Source organism: Somniosus microcephalus, chromosome 11 (genome assembly GCF_052327205.1).
Source record: "Somniosus microcephalus isolate GS21.2 chromosome 11, FLI_Smic_1.0, whole genome shotgun sequence".
Taxonomy (NCBI): Eukaryota; Metazoa; Chordata; class Chondrichthyes; order Squaliformes; family Somniosidae; genus Somniosus; species Somniosus microcephalus.
Genome location: NC_140997.1, coordinates 28,664,192 through 28,689,412, shown reverse-complemented (window position 1 = coordinate 28,689,412; position 25,221 = coordinate 28,664,192). Strand labels below are relative to the sequence as shown.

The 25,221-nt window shown below is 44.5% G+C and overlaps 1 protein-coding gene across 2 annotated transcripts in view; it reads right to left on the bottom strand.

The window, feature by feature from the left end:
- Positions 1–6,072: 6,072 nt before the first annotated feature.
- lfng (LFNG O-fucosylpeptide 3-beta-N-acetylglucosaminyltransferase) overlaps positions 6,073–25,221 on the bottom strand; it is a 21,005-nt gene continuing 1,856 nt past the window's right edge. Inside the window, exons 2-8 of one of the 2 annotated variants that reach the window (XM_086000415.1) lie at positions 15,411–15,459; positions 14,113–14,215; positions 11,795–11,948; positions 11,156–11,241; positions 10,569–10,734; positions 10,376–10,461; positions 6,073–8,594 (exon numbers count right to left, since the gene is read on the bottom strand). In XM_086000415.1, coding sequence (XP_085856541.1) covers positions 8,528–8,594; positions 10,376–10,461; positions 10,569–10,734; positions 11,156–11,241; positions 11,795–11,948; positions 14,113–14,215; positions 15,411–15,459 — 711 coding nt within the window. In that variant the 3' untranslated portion in view covers positions 6,073–8,527. The remainder of the gene's footprint in view (positions 8,595–10,375; positions 10,462–10,568; positions 10,735–11,155; positions 11,242–11,794; positions 11,949–14,112; positions 14,216–15,410; positions 15,460–25,221) is intronic. The other variant, XM_086000417.1, reaches the window with a different exon arrangement.

Here is a 25,221-nt window from a genome sequence, read left to right as displayed (position 1 = left end):
ATCCCTGATTATAATTGCTCAACCTTTGGTGGCCGTGCCTTCTGTTGCCTAGGCCCTAAGCTCTGGAATTCCCTGCCTAAACCTCTCCGCCTCGCCAGCTCTCTTTCCTCCTTTAAGACGCTCCTTAAAACCTACCTCTTTGACCAAGCTTTTGGTCACCTGCCCTAATTTATCCTTATGTGGATTGGTGTCAAATTTTTTGTCTTAAAATACTCCTGTGTAGCGCCTTGGGACGTTTTACTACGTTAAAGGCGCAAGTTGTTGTTGTTGAAAGGCGCTATATAAATGCAAGTTTTTTTTTCATTTAAAAAAAAACATACGAGTCCTTGGCTTTATATATAGAGGAATAGAGTACAAAAACAAGGAAGTTATGCTGAACCTTTATGCCTCAGCTGGAGTATTGTGTTCAGTTCTGGGCACCGCACTTTAGGAAGGATGTCAAGGCCTTGGAGAGGGTGCAGAGGAAATTGACCAGAATGTTACCAGGGATGAGGGACTTCAATTATGTGGAGAGACTGGAGAAGCTGGGGTTGTTCTCCCTAGAACAGTGAAAGTTAAGGGGAGATTTAATAGAGGCGTTCAAAATCATGAAGGTTTTTGCGAGAGTAAGTAAGGAGAAACTGGTTCCACTGGCAGAAGGGTTGGTAACCAGGGGACACAGATTTAAGATAATTGGCCAAAGAGACAGAGGTGAGATGAGGAGACATTTTTTAACGCAGCGAGTTAAAATCTGGAATGCGCTGCCTGAAAGGGTGGTGGAAGCAGATTCAATAGTGTCTTTCAAAAGGGAATTGGACAAGTACTTGAAGGGATGAAAATTGCAGGGATATGGGGAAAGAGTAGGGGTAGTGTGACTAATTGGAGAGCTCTTTCAAAGAGGCGCAGGCACGATGGGCTGAACCTTATGATGTCTCAAAGCACTTCACAACCAATGAAGTATTTTTGATGGGATAAAGACAAAGGAACTATTGCTGGGGTCCTTTGGGCCATAGTCCTCATAACATACTTAACTCACTTCAGAGTTCAGTCGCAAATCCTCTCATTAGTTGTCGGGAAAATTTCTAAAAGTTGAAAATAAACTGTATATGCGCAGCACGTGCTGTGGATGTACAGGTATTTACAATGTTTTACTGTTTGGAGAATCACATAATGAGGGTCTATAATGCAGATAAGCCCTGTAAAGACTGCTTCAACAGGACATAGGTGGACTCCTGCCCACCTTTTTTGGCCATCGTGAACTTCACAGTTGCTCCTTTGAATGTGTAAGTGGACAAGCAAAGTCAATTTAATTGTTGTTGTCTCTCAGATTTTTCAAGTAAAAAAAAAGTGGATTTATTGAAGTTAATGTTTTTGTTTTCACTTGTGCACCAGAATTGGCAGGATTCATATCACCTGTTTTATTGATTGAGCTTCTATCAATGAGCTATTAAGTGATGAACAGCTGGACACATAATTTTGATTTAAACCCAAGCCATAAACAGTGCAGCAATATCAGTTACAGTGAGCAGTCGCTCCCTACCTACTTGCGATCATTTCTAAACCTATTAATAGGAACGCGCTGAGCCCAGCCAAAAATAAACAGTAGTTTTGCTTCAGTGCACGCTTAAACGAGTTTAAACTATTCTTAAACAAATAAGAGGATTTCCCTCAGGGAAAGAGTGAAACATGGAGGTTATCTTCTAATCTCTGTTCTGTAGGATATCCGCTTCTTTGATCTGCCGTACACATTTTACATGGGAAGAAAGAAAATAAAGCTGATCTGTACAGCAATCGGCCCTTAGTCAAGTCTCATTAAATGACAGTATCAGAATCAATAGCCATGGAGTTTAAAAGAATAAGACCCTCTCCTTTCGTAAAAAAAAGTTTTATCTGTTTCTCCCTTCCTTCCTGAAGTTGTTGATTCTCTGCTGGGCTTCGCAGGGTCTCATCCAAGTGAGCATCAACAATGAGGGACAACTGGCTACTTGCAGTTGAGGGCAAATGAATTCAGCCCAATCCTGTTCTAAACCAATATTCAAGCGCACATTTCCAGCAGAAATTCCAACTTTTAAAAGATATACATATATATTTTTTGCCTTTGTCTTTCTAATGCACCCTCAGGTTCTCAGTCAATATCACTCCAAAATCATTTTTTGGGAGGGGCGTAAAGCCAGACTGATGATGGATCTCTGACTAGATTTCCCCTCCTTGCCTCTGTGAGAAGCATCTGACTTTTGCTCAGCACGGTGGCTGAACTCGAACTTACCACACAGATTGCAGGAACAAGCCCACATCCTGTTACTCAATGGAAAAGGATGGGTGCCCAACATACCGTGTCATTGCCACTTAATATTCGTCATCCAACCAGCTTGTTCCTGATTAGTACAGTTATCAAAGCATTAAGTGGCATTTGCAAAATTTACCAGAACAAGGTTTTATTTTGGAGAAATAGTTTCAATTGGACTCGGTTGCAAAGTGAATATTAAGAGTAGTGGCCCAAACTGATCATTTGTGGCAGTTTTCAGTCCATTTCCAGCAGATGGTCGATTTAGTCTGCACTACCTTCCCCTTCACAAAGTAGTCATTCAATTAAAAACTCGTTTGTTGGAATAAACATTTCAGTACCAAAATGTTGAAGTATACATAATTTCAGTCTGCAGCCAAAAGACCACAGACTTCAACACTACTCTGAAATCGCCTGATAAAGGATGGCACTCACTGTCTGACCAGTTTTTGAAGTTCAATAGAATCATAGAATGATACAGCACAGGAGGAGGCTATTTGGCCCATCATGCCTGTTCTGACTTTTTGGTAGAGCTATCCAATTAGACCCACTCCACTGCGCTTTCCCCAGAACCCTGTAAATACTTTCCCTTCAAGTATATATTCACTTCTCTTTTGAATGTCATGTCGGAACCTGCTTCCACCATCCTTTCAGACAGTGCATGCCAGATCACAACAACTCGCTGTGTAAAAAAGTTTCCTCATGTCGCCTCTGGTTCTTTGGCCAACACTCCAATAGATTAAAGCCACTAGATTAATATAGGCCATGGGCAACAAATTGAACTTTAATTTCTGAAACTAATAAATGGTAAAGGAATGACTGTACAGTATAACAGAATAACAATGTTAAGGTTTTCAATGACCACTTTAATTTCTGTAGCTAAAAAGTGGTAAAGGAATGATTGTATAGTAGAGGAATGATCACAATGGTGTAAATATGTTTAATGTTGAATAAATCCAATTATTTATTTTTTATAAAAAGAGCCAGATTCAGTTTGATCTCGGAAGCTAAGCAGAGTTCAGCTTAGTTAGTACTTGGATGGGAGACTGCCTGGGAATACCAGGTGCAGTAGGCCTTCCCAGTGATATCCTTATGGATTGTTTAAAAAGAAATATGGCGACAAAAGGTCATCACACAATGGAAGCTAAACGATGAGTACTGTCCAGAATTCAAATAGTATTTTCCAATTGAGAAGGAAGTCACCTCCAGCCATCTCACTGAATTCCTGATTCTGGCTAGATCGTAAAGGTAGCTCCTTGCTGCAATGCTCCATCTCACCCTCAGTAAGCTCCCTGCTGCAGTGGAGCTGATTTACAGAACAAACGGGTAACTGTTCAACCTCCGTCGCCTCCAGTCCAGAGCCAAGGTCGTCCCATCCTCTGTTGTCGAATTACAGTATGCAGACACCGCTTGCGTCTGCGCTCACTCGGAGGTCAAGCTCCAAACCATCGTCAACCCCTTCACCGAAGTGTACGAGAGCATGGGCCTTACACTAAACATCCGTAAGACAAAGGTCCTCTACCAACCTGCCCCCGCCACACAGTACTGCCCCCCGATTATCAAAATCCACAAGGCCTTGGACAACATGGACCACTTTCCATACTTCGGGAGCCTACTGTCAACAAGGGCAGACATCGACGACGAAGTCCAACACCGCCTTCAGTGTGCCAGTGCAGCCTTCGGTCACCTGAGGAAGAGAGTGTTTGAAGACCAGGACCTCAAACCCGGCACTAAGCTCATGGTCTACAGAGCAGCAGTGATACCCACCCTGCTGTATGCCTCAGAGACATGGACCATGTACAGCAGGCACCTCAAAGCACCGGAGAGGTACTACCAATGCTGCCTCTGCAAGATCCTACAAATCCATTGGCAGGATAGGCGCACCAATGTCAGTGTTCTCGCTCAGGCCAACATCCCCAGCATCGAAACTTTGACCACGCTCGATCAGCTCCGATGGACGGGTCACATCGTCCGCATGCCCGATACGAGACTCCCAAAACAAGCGCTCTACTCGGAGCTCCGACATGGCAAGAGAGCCCCAGGTGGGCAGAGGAAACGCTTTAAGGACACCCTCAAAGCCTCCTTGAAAAAGTGTAACATCCCCACCGACACCTGGGAATCCCTGGCCCAAGACCGCACAAAGTGGAGGAGAAGCATCCGGGAAGGCGCCGAACACCTCGAGTCTCTTCGCCGGGAGCAAGCGGAAGCCAAGCGCAAGCAGTGCACGTCATCCCAAGCACCCCACCCCACCCGCCCCTTCAACCACCGTCTGCCCCACTTGTGACAGAGACTGTAGGTCCCACATTGGACTCAGTCACCTGAGAACTCTTTTAATGTGGAAGCAAGTCATCCTCGGTTCCGAGGGACTGCCCAAGAAGAAATATGTTTAATGTTGAATAAATCGAATAATTTTTTTTATTTTTTTATTTTTTAAAATAAAGAGAGCCAGATTCAGTTTGATCTCAGGAGCTAAGCAGGGTTCAGCTTAGTTAGTACTTGGATGGGAGACTGCCTGGGAATACCAGGTGCAGTAGACCTTCCCAGTGATATTCTTATGGATTGTTTAAAAAGAAATATGGCGGACGAAAGGTCACCACACAATGGAAGCTAAACGATGAGTACTGTCCAGAATTCAAGTAGTATTTTCCAATTGAGAAGGAAGTCACCTCCAGCCATCTCACTGAATTCCTGATTCTGGCTAGATCGTAAAGGTAGCTCCTTCTCCCAGGAGGACAAAACCAAGGCTAAATTAACTGGGCCACTCCAGCACACTTCCAGATAACTAGTCGCAGAACAGTAACAGGGGTCTACTGCAAGCAGGTTGCTTGCTGATTTTGAACCAGGGAACAATGTATTGACATTGAATGGTGAAGAGTTACTTGAAAAACAGCAAGAATGTAAAATGCAGCATTATATATTATATATATATATATTATAAATGCAAGTGGAAAATAGGAGTGCACTATAAATAATGTATGGTCAGGAATTCACAATTGCTGCCAGTGCTGCTGAGCAAGACTCCCTTATGACCAACCATGGAATGCAATTTGGTGATTGGCTGTCAAGCATAGGCATTCACACAGGGCAGACCAGACTAACCTATCTTTCTCTCCCCAATAGATCGTAGAGAATGGAGTAAGTTGGAGCATGAGTGTTTCATATCGATACAGGATAAAATATTGCACTATTGTGGGACCAGTAGGAGGAGCTCTAATGCAATTCTCTTCAATTATAATTTGCCAGCTTTGAGGTATAGGATTAAAGATCTACCCAAAGCCCAATGCTGAATTCCATTATGTCTCAGCTCAATAATAGGCTAGTTTGAATACCTTCCAAACTCAAGACCTCCTGGTCAGGCAGGAGAGTTTGGGTGCCTCTACCCCCATCTGATGCCATCTGCATCAATAGAATTGTATTCAATTTCTGTGCTGCCAATTTTAGTAATATGATTTTTCAATATATCATCAAGGCAGTCGTATGCAATGTCCCATTCTACTTACACAAGCAAAGCACATTGCATAATCCACACCGGGTATGAGCAGCAACGCTGCAAACTGCAGATGTTGCACCTCGAATAACATGCCGCAGTTGTATTCAGCAAAGCTGCAAGGACATTACTGCGGGCACTGTTTTTGGGCGTGGGACCTTGTTGCCTGAACTTGCTAGGTGCCGACAGAAGTCACAGAATCCTACTCGACACAGCACAGCCCTCAGCACAACTTCAGAGCCATTCCGAACACGCTGGTGGTCAAGGCCTCAACGTCCTTCAGAGACCCTCCACCGGGAGTGCAAGAAATCAGTCAACAGGGTTTTAGTTTTCAAGCAATAAAATCCTTTATTAGAAAGGAAAGGATGGGTACCCATCTGCTTTCACTGTAACCATTCAGGTTCCACCCCTGAGTATCAGTGATTATATTTACAGCGCTTTACAGTATTTTGTTTCCAGATGCTGGAATATAAATAAGAGAAGCAATTAAATCTAAAAGTTCAAACATCACGTTTTTACAGATCAGAAAGATTTCTGAATATTAAGCAACCATTTCAAATATACAGCAATACAAAAGAACAGTAAATACTGTCCAGATAAATATATACACAATACAAATAACCCAGTATGGGTCACGGTCACAGAGCATAACATGACTGACACCTGTTGCTCTAAGTGCTACACACTTGATGGGATAATTTTTAGGCCTTTCATTCCCTCCCTTACTCTGAAATCAGGACGAAAGGGAGACGGATTCACGTGACAGAGCTGTTAGAGGGCGAATGAAAGGGTTAGAAAGATGATGCTGTTTTTATGTTAAAAGAAGACGTTAAGAAAATATTAACTAGCTCTTCCATGGCTCAGTGGTAAACGCGTCACCTAGTGTGGAACTGAGCCACAGACCAGGAGGTTTGATCTCTGATCTGCGCAGAGCATGCTGATCTCAGCCAGGAGGAGGCATGCTATAAGTCATCTCAATGCCTTCCAATTAAGATGGGGAAAAATAGCCAGGGTTCCCACTTCTCATCTCTAGCCAGTGACCAAGTCGTACCAGTACATGGACACATGAGAAGACAGGATTGCGATCAGCTGTGATGCCTCCCCAGGTCAAATAGCCTGACAATTTAGACAGTGGTACAGGAAACTTTTTTTTTTAAAACCGGCACCGACAGGACCGGCGTGGTGCCGGTTTATCAAAAAGTCCGGATTACAGAGAGTTATAGTTAAAAGGTACGAGAGCTCCGTACACAGCAACAAATCCAGGCTTCCCTGTTGCTTAGCAACAGGTGCAAGAAGCCCGGCCACAGACCAAGCGTCCCTGTTTCTTAGCAACAAGTGCAGGAACCCCCGATTACACAGCCAAGAATCAAGAAACGGCCACTAATATGAAGAAAAACTTAACTGAACCTACTCCTGAATTTTGCCGGTTAACCGAGATTTCCGGTTGTTTGGGTGCCGGTAAATCGAGAGTTTCCTGTACATGCAGTCTATCTGACCCTCACAAGTGGTCATCAGCAGCATTTCTAATTTCAGGTCAAGGGGGTGGGTAAAAAAAAGGGGAAGAAAATTGAGAGATTAAAAAAATGTAAAAATTATGTAAATGTATTTTACCAAAATTGTTGCAAAAATATATTTTCTTAAACTAGGCTTTTGAAATCTTCCTGAACTGTCATTTGAGGCCAAAAAAACTCTAGGGATTTTTAAATAAGTGGTCTAATTACATTAAAAAAAAAAAATTTTCAAACACATCAAAAGGTATAGAAGTGGATTTCAGTTTGTAAAACTGTTTTACAGCCATTTTCAAATGGTGATATTTTCAAATGTCAGTTTGAAATACCGTACATTACGATCAATAGAATTAATCAAATAAAATTTTTTCCATCAGCTAGTCTTCCATTAACTATTAAGCGCAGCGCATTTTCCAAATTAATCCCAGAAGTGTCTCAAAAGTAGCCAGCTCCTTTCCGTGCCTTTAATAACCATAGGATTTTAACAGGAGGAAGGAAAAGTGCTTTCACATAGACAGGCCTCGGCAATAATCAGAGGCCGCGTCTAAGAGCCTCCAGCAGCCAGCCTTGAACACAAGCTTTTCCACTGATCTTCTCAACAGCACGCTGAACGCAGTTGGAAAAGAAAATAAATCCTTTCAGGAAATTTCAATTATCTTTAAACCCATCTGGCGTCTCGGGTTGAGACACTAATAATTTTCCAAATTTAACAAAAAGTTGGAAATGATTCGACATTCTTCAAACATGTTCAGTCCTATGTTTTGAAATTGAACCTTTGAAACATCATCATCATCATCACATTGCACAGCATCTGTATTTATGGTTCAATGCAGACAGCGTTCCTCAATAAGTCTATTGACTCTTTCCTAATGCATGGTCTAAATAGCAGAGAAAAGCAGCGAGTGTTTAAAGCTGGCTCGAGGAGTCGTCGTTTACATTCTAAAAGATTCGCCAATACATCGGCAACATTTTTCAATTTCACACTTCGGGAAAAATAATTACACCACACACACAGTCACTCATCCTTTGTGATGTCTGTTTGCCTTCTGCCACTTCCTGTTCTGCTCTGATTCAAAGCATGGCTCTGTTCCATACAAGACTGCGAACAGGAGGGAGACACTGAAGACTATCGATATATCCAGGCCGCACAGCAGCCCTACCACCCAGCAATGTGCATTAACGCAGCTACACAAGAGCTTCACAGCCAGACATACAGTGGTCCCAACATCCCCTTCAGATACCGGGGGTTACATGGGACAAGGTTAGAGGTTAATAAGTAATGTTGCGAGGACACCATGGGGTATCAGGATACAGGAGACAATGTATTGAACGAAACCTAGAGAGAATGAAAAAAACAAAAATGGATTAGGTTAGTTGTATAGGAGACAAATATACTTCCTGTAGCTCTAAAGTAAAATGACCTGTAGCCAATATATCAGAATTGTTTCCATTTTATGTTAGTCACTGGTATTTACTGAAAAGATCCTAGTAAAATGCTGAACTTGGTATGATGTGGAGTAAGGTTTGTAGTTTACTCTTGTTCATTTATCACCTTGCGCTGCTGTACAAATCTATCACTGCTTTTAAAGAATGAGTTGAGGGCAGAAGTTACTATCACCAGAGTTAGCCACACTCAGTAAAACTCGCCAAAGTTCTCATCACAGCACTAGCATTTGGTTTCTTCTCTTTCACTTGTTTGGCTCGGCTCCTGTGACAACTGCTGGGCAGGGTGTTACCCAGACTTCTGGAACAGCGTGATTTGTGTTGCAAAATTATTATAGATTAATGGTATCCTGGAATAATTTTGTTGAATTCACTATGTGCAGCCCACTTCACTGGATTGTTACTCCAGTGTCAGTGTTTAGCTTTGAAGGCACATGTTTGCCTCCACCCCCAACCAACTTCTGTGGAAGTCTGTTCTGTTAAATACATTGCCTTCCATTCCATCTCCTCCCCTAAGAATTGTAAAGAAGGCCTTTAAAAGTGTGTGGTTGTATCAAGTCAATGGTGGGTAAATGTCCACTAGGTAGTGTCTTGGAAAGAAACTATTTAAAGAAATTTTGAAACCTTACCTAATCTATTATTAGATTAACGTTACACATGGGTATCCATTTTAATTGTACAAAATAGCAGGGATGAAAATCCACAAACTTTTCCATCCAGTATAGACTGTGCAGTGAAAATAACTCCATATTTAAAAAAGAATGCTAGTATAAGTGTTTAAAGGATCTCCCTCTTTAGATACTCGGACCATTTTCTAAATGGAAGCCAGGCAACCAGTCATTCCTACAGTTCTTGAGCTGCTTGCTAAGCATTTGGGAAACTCTGCTTGCTACAAGCTTCCCCTCCTTGTGGGAGCACTTTCCCTCCAATCACTAAGGTGCAGCAGGTTACATAAATTGTGTTGCAGCACTCACATGGCCTGCCTACTCCAAGCTGTTCCGAAGGGAACTATATTCAAACCAAGTCGTCATTGCTGGGTGTTGTGAAGTGAATTCACTGCTGGTGAAACAGTAAACCATCATGACATGACCCCACATCAGGCGAGTTCTGACAAGTCTGCATCCCGACAAGGAACCTCGCCCATTGGGAGCACAGATCAGAGGTTTGGGTATGCACTGCCCATGATATTCTGATCATTTAATTGAACGGCTGGAAAATCATGAGCAGTGCACACCAATGTTTGTGATATGTGCAACAAAATTATTCCAGGATACCATTAATCTATAATAATTTTGCAAGAGCGTTGACTCGTAAAACTTCCCCTAACGTCCCTGCCCACACTGCCACTGACCAGCATTATCAAGCACAACACATTAAGACAAGATAATCGAGGCACCCCACGAATAAGTATATAAAATACAGACATCTCTTTACACAACACAAGATTACGGGGTAATTTAATACAATACTCTTCCCTTCAGTAGTTCTACAGCGGGTTAATTGCAAATAGAAAGCAATATTTTGATTAATTGGTTTCTGCTGCAGCACACTTCATATTTCTATGAAGCAGAAACAAGCTATTGAGAGGACAGAAGTGGAGTGCACAAATGTTTATGGTGAACAGAGTCTCAGACTGTGCTGGATTAATACGTTGTGAAGGGATTTCACACTTACCGAGATGGATCCTCCTCAATGGAGAAGCCCCCCTTCAGATTAATGGCATTCCTTTTATTTTCAAATGTGCCATAGCTCAAGGTAACCTGAAATAAAGACCGGTACGATTCAGGTGCCTGGTTATTTCTCCGAGGAATGGGTCTGTTCCATTACTGAGATACTGTCAGGCTTGTTTCCTATGCATGCTGCTTACCTGGTTGGGGATGTCAGATCTCATTACTTGCTGCAGGTTCTCCAAGTGCGAGTGGAACAGGTTACTCCGAATCAGCTTCACTCCCAGAACGGCCTCAATGATGTAACCAATGGTGCAGTCGTCAGGGAGACGGATTTTCTCTGCAGTGTTCATGAAGTGACCTCCGCTGTGGAGAAAGGAAGCAGAAATTGGACACTGCACTCTGTTCAGGCAGCACACGCAAGCAGCGGGTTCAAAACAAAAGGTTTTGAATTCAAATAATATCCAAGACAGCCGCTTAAATTCAATTAGGTATGCAGCTTTTTATAACCAGACTGAGAATCAAAACATGCAATATAGTTATGGTTAAAATCTCTCTTGTAAACTCTCAAAAAATATACAAGCTGGATGGCAGCAAGCATGAAGCAGATTTTTCATTTGCTTGCAGCACGTGTGTTAAATAAAAGTGAATAAAGGTGTGCAATTTGTTTTAATGAACCAGCAGAAACTAGTTTATTATGCAAAATGCTCCCAGTCAAAAACAGCAACTGCAGACAGCTATGCGAATTCCCAAATCTCGGGTGTCTAGCTGTTGTCACTACCCGTACCTTGCCCATGGACTCATCTTCAGTGCTAGTCCTCGGCTGATGCAGAATCCGGCTCCACCCGTTGCAAACCAGAAATGCACTGGACGCTGCAAGGTAACAAGAAACATCACTCACTGGATTAAACAAACTGCCACCCTCTTTCTGTTCCCTCACTGCCCAAGTGCCGTCTTTCAGATGAGACGTTAAACTGAGGCCCGGTCTGCCCTGTTAGGCTGACGTAAAAGATCCCGTGGCAGCATTTGAAAGAGCAGAGGAGTTCGCCCCAGTGTCTTGGCCAATATTTATCCCTCAAATCAACATCGCTAAAACAGATTATCTGGCCATTAACACATTGCTGTTTGTGGGAGCTTGCTGTGCACAAATTGGCTGCCACATTTCCTACATCACAACAGAGAGACTACACTTCAAAAAAGTACTTTATTGGCCGTACAGAGCTTTGGGATACCCCAAGGCTGTGAAAAGAGCTAAATAAATGAAAGTATTTAGTTTAAAAAGTTACATTTAATTCTTGCTCTGCCTGAGATCCTGGCAAACAAGTCAAACAACCATTGGTGCCAATATTAAACTTCACTGTACAAATCTGCACGATGAGGCAGCTGACAACTGATCTGTTCCATCGTTTAATGTCTCCACACCTACCACTTTATTATCGCCGATCCGTTCAGTGGCCTCGATGGGTCGATCCAGGCTTGGTTTGCCAATGTAGATGTCCTGAGTGTGGGGGTACTGCGACAGCAACTTCACCAGGGTGCGGCTGTTCACATAATTGTCATCATCAACGTGGCAAAACCACCTGAGAGGTGAAAGCGTAACATTACTCACACACTCTCACTCACATGAGCAGGACGAGAACTACAGGAGACTTTGGTTTATCCGGAGGTTATATGTCCGGAATACTCGATCTAACGGCAAAAATCAGGAGCCGTTTTCTATAAGTTTTTTTTTTAGTTCTCATTGCTTTTTTTCCCCCCCAGTCAGGCACTGCAAGGTCTGTAGCTATAGCAACAGCTTCAGCTAGAGACGCTTGCAGCTGCAGCCGACTGTTTTGAAGCTGTGGGTTTGTTGATTCACACGGAGCTTTTCAGTTCCGTATCTCTCAACATTAACGCTGGTATGTCCGGCACTTTTGATGGTACGGCACCAGCTCGGTCCCGTCAGTGCCGGATATCAGAAAGTTTCCTGTAGAACAAGACTGTCCTGCCGTGAAGCTACAATTTTATGTTGGTTTGTAAAGGACTGAATTTGCAGAAGCTGGATGAAGTCATTCTAACTAATGGTACAGCTCGTCGCTTTCTAGAAAATCATACATCAAAAACAGAACTGGCTCCCTTCCCTCCCTCAAGATTGCTCAGTGGGTAAATGAGTCTTTTGGTGCAATACCGAGCCATACCGATGACATGACCCCCAGCTCAGTGCCGAGGCAGTGCTGGTGCAACTGGCCTCAGGATCCCCGTGGTCGGCCGGGATAAGAAAAAACAAACAATCAGCCAGCGTCACTGCTCCCAATTATCGATCCCTGCTGGGAAGTATGCAGCGAGGACAGGAACCATCTCGGCTGTGATGCCCTCACAGTTAAATATCCTGCTGTGACACACACTACCGAGGCTTACACAAGATGAATGGGCACAGAGCTGGACAGCATCCGTAGACATACACTCCAGCATGTCACCACATTCTGCTCGGGGGGGGGGGGGGGGGGGGGGAGGGGCGGGAAACCAATCTTAACATTAAAAGAAAACATTTACATAAAGCACGTTTCCACCAGCATATAGACACTGTCTTGTGGCAGCCCACATAATAGTGCTGTCTTAGTTACCGAAACATCAAGTAATTTCCTGAATTCTGAGGTTTTATGATGGCTCAGCCTAGTTTGACTGTGCTCAGGTTCATTCCATTCTACACCACAAAACTGTCTCAAATGTAACCAGCATCAACAGATTCAGATCACGTCTGTAGTTGCTTTTCTAGATTTCTTTCCTGCCCCGTCAACCCCTTTGCTGAAGGTGTTGACTTTTGCTGGCCTATGGGCGACTTCAGTACCTTGCCCTCATGGCTATTCTTCACGTAACCCAAGACAGCAAGTGTCAGTGGGATATTCTGTGCAGAGGACCCCTTAGCACAGTCCAAACTGGTTCTCACTTGACGTCCGTAGACATAGTGGATTCAGTGCACAATAATCAGAAGTGAGGATCCTGGCTGCCTTTATTTTCTACCTTCCCTTAGCACAGGTGCACTGAAACATAGAAGATAGGAGCAGGAGTAGGCCATTCGGCCCCTCGAGCCTGCTCCACCATTCAATGCAATCATGGCTGATCATCCAAATTCAGTATCCTGTCCCTGCTTTCGCCCCATATCCCTTGATTCCTTTAGCCTTAAGAAATATATCCAACTCCTTCTTGAATATATTTAATGAATTGGCCTCTACTGCCTTCTGTGGTAGAGCATTCCACAGGTTCACCACTCTCTGGGTGAAGAAATTCCTCCTCATCTCAGTCCTAAATGGCCTACCCCTTATCCTTAGACTGTGACCCCTGGTTCTGGACACCCCAACCATCGGGAACATCCTGCATCTAGTCTGTCTAGTCCTGTTAGAATTTTATAAGTTTCAATGAGATCCCCTCTCATTCTTCTAAACTCCAGCGAGTACAAGCCCAATCAACCCAATCTCTCCTCATAAGTCATTCCTGAAGCCACTATAGCCTTGCAACAATGAAATAACAGAAAATGCTGGAAATACTCAGCAGGCCAGGCAGCATCCGTGGAGAGAGAAACAGAGTTAACGTTTCAGGTCTATAGCCTTGCAACAGTTCCTCTGACTGGAGATCAGCTCTCAGTACACATGGGGGATTGAACTGGGACCGTCTGATCCGCACGGCTTAGTGTAGCAGGTGACGCAGTTATCTACTAAACCACTGAAGGAGCTCAAATTGGTCAAGTGACTTCCCCTTGTTGCTTACTTTTTTCCTGACTCGATAAACTTGTCGTATTCCACTGCCATCTTGCAGGAAAGAGCTTGTCGACTGTGAGCTGCCGAGCAGTTGGTGTTGACCATGTGGCCTGCTATTGGGAAAGGAAACACATTAGCAACAATATACTCGGTGGACGCAAGGCAAGCGCTGCAGAACAATGTAAACAAACACCAGAAATGTGCATTACGTTCGCAGTCAATGACACATTCAGGAATCGCGGAGTCAACAACCCTGCTGGAAACAATGAGAATTTGGCTCATCAGATAGCATTGGAAAATGAAGTGATATTTTGGAATTGTCTCACCTCAAAACAGGCTGAAAATTCCAGTTACTAAGTCTCTCACCATCCCCCTGCCCCCACACCCCGACCGCCCCATTTTTAAAGGATTGCCCAGGTCTGTACAAACTAACCCAGGGGTTAACGGGCTTAAAAGTATTTAAGCTGTAGCTTTTGGTAACAACACAATCGAATTTGCAGACAGCTGCAGCCTGGCAGCAAGGCCGGGGGGGGGGGGGGGGGGGTGGTCGGTCAGAACTCAGCTGGCCCCCTTCCACTGAATCACTTAAACGTTCCTTCTCAGTCTAGAGTCAGGTCAGCCACAATCCCCATGGCAACGCGCCTCTTTTTCTTCTTCCCACAAATCGATTTTATTCAAGGGCATCCCATGCAACAGGTGGCGGATAGTGGGAAAGATTTAGTTGAATCGGGACCAAGCGCTAGTGGTTACGAAAGATTGACAACCAGCAATCCGGCTACAGTCAGAACCTCAAGCTGCAGGGGCAGCCAGGGGTTGGCGGTGCTCAGAGTGGTGCCTGGATGTCGCTCATCTCACTCAAATCAACTCGCAGGTCTCTGCTGTCACAATAGTCACATCTCATCAAACAACGATCACACAAGAATCCAGACTGCTCCACCTGACCACAGTCTGATTTTATTCTTGGAACCAACGGTGTCAGTACATTTACTACAATCTAACAACCCTCTACAAGAGTATGCACAGTACTTGAAGGGTGGGCTCACTTAGAGGTACGGTAAAAGTCACCTACTCCACCCTCTTCCTCAGCAAATTAAAGATTACTCCGAACAGCAGAAAGATTTTAAATCAGAAGTCTCCCAGGCCTACTTTGCTAATTGATCTCAGTTAACAGATGGCGTTCTATAATGATGGGAGTTTAATCATTACTGAACCCATAAGGTTACGAGATGAGGGTTCCTTCCAGATGTAGGGACCGGTTGTGTTCCAAGTACCTTGTGTGACCCCAAAAACAGTTCCCACATGGCTTACCTGTCTTTTTCTTTAGCTCCTCGTCTTCTCCGTCAGTGAAGATGTAAGTCTGCAAAACAAAAGGAACAGTGAACTTCGAACCTATTTACCGAGAGCCTGGTTGCTATTCCTAGTGGCCTTTGTTGCTATGGCGACAGCGTTATTGGAAGAGATGAAGAAATGGATAATTGTGGACTTGTCTGTTTATTTGCTTTATCTCTTGGCTATTTAGCCGTTAGGGTCGTATGTTCATTAAGCGAGTCTATAAAAAAACGTGCGTTATCTTACTGACAAAAATATAAAACCTAAAAGCCATTGTTGAGAGTGGGCCCTTTTTCCTGACAATACCTGTGCAAAGTGATTCAAAGTCTGACTCCCCCTTCCCCCAAAAACAAGATTCTGCCCACGTCCACCTGCTGGGTTGTCCCTCCCCTTTTGCCAGCCTTCACTTTAATTCCCAGACCATCCAGCACCAGCAGAACTTACATTGGCTCTGATTAACGCACAGTTTATTCCAAACTGCTGCTTAAACAAGTCAAACAAGCTCAAAACGGGGGGCGGGGGGGAGAAAGCAACGAGAAGCAAACCTCCCCATATAAAGATCTGTTGTGCTGCTTTCTGTGTTTCGCCGCAGTCTCTCCATAGCAACCTGTTCAGAGCTCCGCAGCATCCCAGCCCCACAGCTAACACGAGACAAAGAGGAGAGGTGACCCTTGGGCTCCTTTAACATAAGGACCATTGTAACATAGCCTGTCACCAAGAAGCACAACCATTCAGCAAGAAATAGCCCTACAGCCAGCGCTTAAAAGTGCCAGCACGTTAACCAGCGAGCGACTGCAAGCCGCAATCGAGCAGTCCATTCAAAAAAAAAAAATATTTTTTAAAGAAAGCCCAATAGTCAGTTTTGTTTATTCAAGAAGGAACAGAATAAGCTTCAAGAACATAAAAGGCCGAGATATTCGAAGATAAAGTGAGTCCGGCTCGAGCGCTGCGATAATGTTACTTTGATTTCACTCGGGCTTTCCCCCCCCCAAACAACTTTCCTTTTTTTTAACAAAAAGCTATTTACTTTAGCTGTGGGTGGGGCTGCACCTGGCAGTACAACACCTCAGGCACCTCCGCACTGGCACGGGCCTTAAGCCAGTCAGCTGCTCACTTTACCCGTCTGACCGGGCATGTTTACACAGTGACCGTTGGAGCCACGTTGGCTCCCCCCCCCGACTGCAGGTAACTGAGTAACTTTTATGTGGCTTTGAGCTGAGGCCAAGGTGCGTTTGCACCCACCTGCTCATGAGCCATTTACTTGCCTGTTTGAACAGCTAATTTCAGGCAGCTGGCGAGGAGCTCGGGGAAGCTGCCATTGTGTTTGCACTTGGGGTGTGGGGGTGGATGGAAGAGACGACAAGGTAGGACGGCTAAGGATTCAGCTCCCAGGAAAAAAAATATTTCCGGGGGGGGAAGGGGAAGAACGTATGCACTTGCAGAACCAGCTGTCAAATTCAGGGCACAGAACAATACAGAGAGTGAGAGAGAAGAACGGGGGGGGCATAACTTCTGCTTCACTGCCGCACAAGTCCCTGTGTATTCAAGGCATGCTGCTACCCACCCGCACTAAACTCTCCGCACAATAGCGAGGATTCCGTGCTTGAATTAAGTCGCCAGCAAGGAAACTAAAAACATGTTTTAACCGATTAGCATACAGCTGAGCAATTTAAACAAAGGAGGAGGGGAGGAAGCAAGGTCTTTAGTTAAAGGGACTCCTTCTGGCCACCTGCTAGTTCCATTACCAGCTTCGTGCGACAAAACACATTTTGTTTTGGTCAATAACTTGCCGAGAATTACTGTGCCTCTCAACTGCTTTAGTTAAGGGGGAGGGGGGGGGGGGGGAGGGAAAGAGAGCTGATGGGATTCGGGACTATTTCAAAGATTGACCAAATTTAGCAGTTTATGAAATTAATTCCTGTTCTAATCCCCCACTGAAACGCAGCTTTGGGTTTGATGCAGATTCTATTAGCAGCCTCTAAATGCAAATAACACACAGGATTGTTGCCGATTTTATCCACAGCAAATGCTTGCAGGGAAATCTTGTCACACCAGATAGTAAAATTCCAGAAGAATCCATTTTTACCTGGGAATGTTTAAAAGGGTTTGTCTTGTGCAAATTATTTTGAGATTGTTGAATAATAATTTCAACAACAAAAAAAATTGTATTGTGCAAATACACCTGGGCTTTGCCACCAACGAGTCACTTTGGTACAAAGCCACACGCTCACACACTGCCTCGGTGTTTAGGATACACCAATCTACTTGCTGAAATCCAACGGTTTTCTTTCCGGCTATGTTCGCCCTTCTCCCCAGAATGTGGCAGCTTGTGCTTAACAGGCACCAGCCGTCCTCTGATAACTGGTGCAAGCGGCCACTCCTCATGTGCAAGCCAAAACAGCCGAGTGTTGGCAAGCTGCTCGACCATGAAGGGCATAGTCACTGTGCCCGTACCCATCCTCCCAGCAGCCTAGCTGATTATTGCACATTTAACCTGTAGGGCCCAGCATTAGAAAGATATTAGAGCTATGCGGCATGTCAGAGGCTCGGGACAGCCGACGGTGACTTGGTAAGCATTCCCCAAATGCCTGCTTGGGTCTGCAGGAATACGGCCACCCAAAATGATGCCAACTATGAGGGCCTGGCGATTTTGCTACGAATGCTAATAGAGCTCCCTAACGGCTTAGCGTGGCATGAAGTACAGATCAAAAAAGGCCCCAGTTCGATCGCCAGTTTATGCTGCTGTTAATTGATCTCAGTTAGGGTGACATGGGGAGGGGTGATGCACTGGATTTGGCCTCAGGCTCCTAAACTAGTAAGTGGGGGGGGGGGGGGATGGTGGAATCAGTCGCTCCCTAATCACTGACCCGGTGACTCCTGCTGGAAGTTGCACGTTTGTGTAGGGACATCAGACTGAGGGTATGATATGGCTGTGATGCACACCACAGTCAAATAGCCAGCCTAGGGTCACATGTAATGTTTTCCTGACTGACCTGTTTGGACACCATTCACACCTTTGATTGCTGTGATTATCTCTCTGCTGAGGTGTGATAAATGGCAGTTAGAAAGATTACCTGTAATCATCTGGCATTATTCTCTGACTAGATAAGCTGTGTCTTTATGCATCTCTCCACTTCACCTGACGAAGGAGCAGCTCTCCGAAAGCTTGCAATTTCAAATAAAACTGTTGGACTATAACGTGACTTACATTTGTCCACCCCAGTCCAACACCGGCATCTCCACACCATCACATGAAGAATGCCAACTTGGGTCAGGTATCGGATGGCTGCAGGTGCTCACGGGACCATATCTCTGCAAGAATGAGCACTTTCGGAGGGGGGGAGGAGAACATCCATTTGGAAAGCCTAAAAACGAACTCCCAATAGCTTGGTCGAATCATCACAGAAATTAGCCAAATTACAACCCGGGGCTGTAGAGTGGGCAGGACTTGGATTTAATTGACATTGAAAAATATAGGAAAATTGGGAGGGAGGGGGAGGGGGAGGGAGAAAGAGCGCTGCTTTAAAATCATCTTTCTGAGGGACATCAGTAAGAGGAGAATCGGCCTTTCTGCATTTTCTAACGCCAAAAATATTTTTGCCAGCTGGGAAAAATATCACAAAAAAGGAACAAAATATTGAAAGCAAATAGCATCCAGTCTCAATTGTTTTTTAAAATCCCCGAAGGCTGTTTGATTAGACTTCACCCACATGTTTAGAGCGGGAGGCGGTGTCAGCAGTAGTCTCCTCCCTCCCCCGGAAGCAGTGGCTCCGCTGCCGCCCTCTCAAATGCAGGAAAGACCGCGCACGGCCCTTCTGAATCTGCACGGCGGAAACCAGCAGCCGGCCGGACTGTCTCTGCCTCCTGAAAGGACGCTCGGCAGGAAAGGCAAGGCCGGCCGCGTCAGCCCTTTCGGAGCCTGTATCGGAGCCCTGCAGAGCTGCAGTCATCACTTCTCACACTCCTACCAGTCTTCCTGCCTGGACTGCTCAAAGCGATCTCGGCACCAGGCCAGGAAGCTCACTTCAAATAACAGCCCGACACGAGAACGCATTTCGGTTTTTCCAGTGCTGCTTCTCTTTCTATTCTTCTAGCCCTTACAAGTTGAGCTCAGTTCGCTGCCATGTGCTCCAGCCTGACCCACCCCCCACCCACTACTGCAGCACCCATCCCAAAAGAATGGTTAACACTTGAGCTAATCCACCATAATTAGCTCAACGATAGATCAGTGCAGGGGCTTTGCATTGAATATGCTGCTCATGCATGTTCTTGTTCTCGCTACAGGCCTTGATCATTCACACAGGGTTCTGAACATCTGTGCACTTGGAATGCCAGTCAGCTACAGGACTGACCCCCCCCCCCCAAAGTCCCCGGTGTTAAGTAATTCTGCCAGCAATTAAACAAGAAGAACATTTTTGCACAATGTAAAGGGAATTAACTAATTCATATTCGGTTTAATCTGTGTGGACCGCACTTCCTGTGAACTGTGGTTATACTGTACACCGTGTCTCAAGTCAGTGCTTTAATAATTACCCTCTTTTAAATGTGTGGCACACCTATTCTTTACTCAGGCAGGCTACAAGAATGTAGAACAGGCCATGTTTCCTGGGACCAGCACACCTCCACTAACCCAGCTCCTTCAGAAGAATAGGGCTTTTATCTTGCACGAATCTATTTACAAGATACCTAGCATTGAACCAAATACTCCATTGTTTTCGGGCCCCATTGTTGCCCCCGTACTCTATTCTTTTTCAACTGGGAATTGCTCATTGTGTTCCCTCAGCATTCATTCCGACTAACACAGGAAGGCATGCTGGAGGAACCGCGAACAATGAAGTCAGCCAGATCCGAGAAAAAGGCAGGAAGTCATTTTCTGTGGATAAGCTCAATAGCGCAGGGCCGAGAAGGGAACATAGGAAGCTTGGTAACGTTAAATAAAAGTTCTACTTGAAATATTGTTTTAAATTGACACCACAGCACTGGCCAGAATGAATGCATCAATTTTTGAAGCAGTTTTTTAAATGTTATTTTTGACTGGGTTAAACTCCCAACTTCTCGACTATCCCTTTAATTTGCATTTATCGTGACAGATTGGTGCTGTTCCATGAAGTAACTCGAGAGTAGAACCGATGGCAGCTAAATGGGCCACCGTAAAACGTCAAGCCCAGCAGGCCACGTATAATTCCAGCACTGCCAGACATTGTGTGGCAGTTGCTGAAAATCTATTAAAACGAGTGACCGAACAGCCTTGGTGTCATGAGCTGCGAATTATCAGCTCTGATTCAGACAGACAGTCAGGCCCACAGTCCCAGTCTGGACTGAGATGTATGAAAGATTTCTAATGGCAGTGCCACCTATCACATGACGGGCAGAAAACCCCAACAAAAACTGCATCAGAGAATACAGAGCAAGATGGTCAACACTGAAGAATCACAGGAGATACAAAGGAAACAAGATTGGACAGGTTTTAATTTAAATAGATGATGGAATAAAATATTTTCTGATATCTAAAGCCCCGAGCTGCTTGTAAAGTGCTGGTATGACAAAATAAATGTCACAATAAAATGCTGAAATATGAATGTTGTTTCAACGTGTGAAAGAGGCCAGTTCTTACCCCCATTTTATCACTGCACTGTGGCCTTGAGTGTTCCAGTTGTTGGATCATTTATTTTTAACAGGTTTCCAAGTCCCTAAGAATTTGAAGCGTTTTTTTTAAATAATGATGTTACATGCACCATTGGCTGCTTTTGGTTAGTGCTGTTTCCAACTTGCTAACACTTCAGTGTGCCTCAGGGGTGGAGAGCGTGCCTGTTGAAAGCCGAGACGATCCCAACCCATTGCAGCACACGCCGAGCCTGGAGCTGAATGCCTCGCCTCTCCTCCCCGCCTATGACAGGTGAATTGATAGCTTCAGAAGGGAGGCTCCAGATGCTGCCGCTCTCGTTCAAACAGCGATCTGTTAATATTGCCACACGCTTCGCACATTCCAGGCTCCACAAGGTAAACAGTCGAAAAAAGCTGTCTTTCCCCCCCTCCACCACCCTTTGCTTGCTCAAGCAAAAGAACCTGCCGGGTTTAACCAGTTGGAACAGAGCTGGAACCAGCTCGATCTTGCCCACGGTGCTTCTTGGCTCCCAAGACGCCAGATCAGTGTTTATACCATACACAGTAAACAGAACATAGTGGTCCAACAGCCAAACAGACATTGATAAATGTACCAGCAAAAGAATGCAACCGTCAACAGAAGGTCCGTTGAGCTGCAGATTCAAATTTAAATAAACGAGTTTTTGGCACGAGATTGGAGTCATAAAAATGTTCACACTTTCACAGATTCTTTTAAAAAATAACTTTTCAAATATATCCATAACTTCTGCAAATACTGAGCATTGCCATCATATGTATACCTATCTCTGTAACCTCCTCCAGTCAGACAACCCTCCCAGGACTCTGCATTCCTCCAACTCTGCCCTCTTGTACATTCCCCACTCCCTTCGCCCCACCATTGACAACTATGCCTTCAGCCATCTAGGCCCCAAGCTCTGGAATTCCCTCCCGAAACCTCCATCTTTCTTCTCAGTCTCTCTCCTCCTCAAAACATACCTCACCTGTCCCAATTTCTCCTTTAGCTCAGTGTCAATTTTTGTGTCTCTACGCTCCCATGAAGTACCTCGAGACCTAATTCTTCACCCCCACCCCTCCTAATTTTTTTGGGGGGTGCGCGGTCCCTTTAATGGGCTGCACAGCCCATTCAAAATGGGGGCATGCGCGAAATCTCCCATTTGAAAAGCCAGTCCAGGTTGCGCGGGACCTCCAGACAGCTGCACGGGAATGTTGCTTGGAACGTTTTCCTACTCGAAAGGCACTATATAAAGGCAAGCTGCTGTTACTGTGTGTTGCAGGGATACTTTTCAAAAATGGAAAGTTTGAAATGGAAGAGAAGGTTCCAGCTCCTGATGGCTTTCCAATGAGCCGAGCTGGAACGTACGAAAAATTAGGCTCATTCGTAATGCTCGCCCTCCCTTCCGCAGTCAAACAGCCTCATGCATAAAGAATGGCCACTTGGGGAAGACAAAGTGCTACAGAGTTCCTAGCTCCCACAAAACCGTGCAACACAGGAACGACATACTTCAGGAGAGATGGATAATATTAGCGAGAGAAAGCGAGTCACATCCATGTGATGGGCTTCCCGAAGCCTGTGATGGGGCCACCTGGGTTTCTACCCCCTTGTCACAGCCACTCCCCCTTTACCCTCCCAAATCTTTGTCCTCCGCCATTCCCACCAGCTGTTTCATCCCAGCAATTTAAACCTTTTGTCCGTTGGTTTAACGAAAATTATCCACTGCAGTTAGTAAACTCAATGCAGCCACAACCAGCCCCTTCTGCTATTAAAACTGACCATTGAGTTTGCTTGTTGAAGGAGAAGGGGGGAAAGCGCTCGGCCAAGTGCCGTAGATTACACCCCCCTTCCCAAGTGATGTGAAGACCAGACCACCTCTGGGGGGACCAGAGAGGGAGGAATTTATTTTGTTTGATGGATAGAGTTAAGGAACACTTGACAGATGTTTTGCAGCTGGACTCCAGGGAGGCGTTCTCTTCCAACTCCCGTCACGCTATACCAAAAAACAAACTCAGTTAGCGCACGTGTTAACTGATGTGCTTTGTTAAAACGGTTGATCTATTTAAATAAAAACATCTGCCCGGTTAACAGAAAATAATCAAACATTCTTTATCCCCGCGTCTTATTAAAAAAAGAAATTGGTTACTTTTTTTTTAAATATGAAGATTTGACTAAAAATAACTTGGACCACCGCCTAGTAACTTCCTTTCTGAACCCAATATCACTTTAAAACTTATCTTTGAATTGAAGTCAAGAGAAACAATACAACAGCTACTCAGCTGCTGCAGACAGTGTACAGATGATACACGTGGGACCAACACAGGTGGCAGCTGCGAGAACATTCAGAACTACCCGAAAGGCTAATGTTGCACTGGAGGTGCATTCTCAACATGCAAGTTTCTTCGTGCTCTGGATTCACTCTCTTTACATTCCGGAGTGGGTCTCAGGACACTGCCGGCAATACTTTAAAAAAAACTGCTCATCTAGTTGTCCAACAGTAAGGATTGCAATTTAAAGGCTCTTTTATGTCAGTCAAGTGCAACCAATGTCAAATGCACAGTTAGGAACAGGAGTAGGCCATTCAGCCCCTCAATTCTATCACGGCTGATGTGTACCTCAATTCTATTTACCCACCTTTCCTCCATATCTCTTAATATCTTCACTGAACAAAAATCTATCAGTTTTGCATTTTTCAATTGGCCTAGCCTTTAGCGTTTTTTTTGGGTGGGGGGAGAAGAGAAGAGTTCTAGATGTCCACTAGCCGAGTGAAGACGTGTTTCCTGGCATCATCCCTAACAGCGTAGCTCTAATTTTAAGGTTATGCCTCCTAGTTCTGGACTCCCCCATTTCACAAGCAGTCTACCCAGTTAGCAGTGTGATACAATATTTACCAAACTAATGAAGCATAGCGGACATTTTGTTACTTGTGTTTATCGGCCAGGTTCGGACTTGATATAATGTCATACGACACTGTGTACAGGGCCAGTCATGTACAGTACATTGTACATCATGTACACTGCTGTATATTACAATGGTTGTAGTTATTCTCTCAACCAATAACCAGAGAAGACTTGATTCTCAAGACAGACGCACCTTATAAAAGCTATGCAGGTAACTAAGTGCATCAGAAAGCCATATATTGATACTCAATACTTCAGTGAAGTGTGGGTAAAGTAATGTGGCTAGAGGGTGACAACCACAGGTTTCTTTTATATTACCATAACCCAAATCTTCTACAACTCTAGACATTAAAAACACAGGCAATGCTGAGCTGGCTGTGCGGAGGATGTAACCGTTTACTGTCACTCTCGGCATCAGTAAGCTGGGAACCCCTTCCCATCGCCAGGCAACCTGACCTCAGCTTCTTTCCTTTCCAAATCCACAGCTTCGTCTCCTACGTTCCCATGGAAAGCCCAGCACAAGAGGCCAGGGCTCCATTCTCTAGTTTCAGAAAAGGGCTTTGTTAGTCTTCAAGGAGACAGCGTGAGAGCTGAACTACGATCACTCAGACTTGGGATACGAGCTGAACGGCTCACAAAGCTACGAGCATCACAGATTTTTTTTTTAGCACAGATTCTATCAGAGTTAAAAGAAAATCCTTTCAAAGGTGATGTCTTGTCAAACGAAAGGGCCTCATCTTGCTTAAGTGAAGCTTTTGTCGATTTAGGAGAAGAGTTTAGACATCTTGTACGAACATTAAAATGTGTGATGTGTTTCAGATCTTGGAGGGTCAAGATTTGTGGGCTGGTGTAATGTTGTTGGTCACAAACCACTCATTGCCACAGCCAGAAATAACAAACACCGACAAACCGAGCCCGAGCACCAGGTGAGACTGGACCCAAACACCCATCAGTAATTCAATTTAAATGAGCTTCTGTTGACGGATTAACCCAAATGCAATGTTATAATCTGATTACCATCCAGGTCTGAAGCGGCTCTATTCAATTATACTGCATCTCAGTGACAGCAACAGAAAAGGGTCATCAATACAACAGATATTACCACCACATTGAAATATTTCAGTCAGTCATATACACCCAAGAGAAATCTTCTCTCTAATGAAGTTTTAAATATATTCTTGTTACTGACTTGCAATCCAGAAACTCCTATAACAAGCCAATTCAGCACGTTTAAAATATTGACAGTTTAAAGTTCAATATGATTTTCAATATA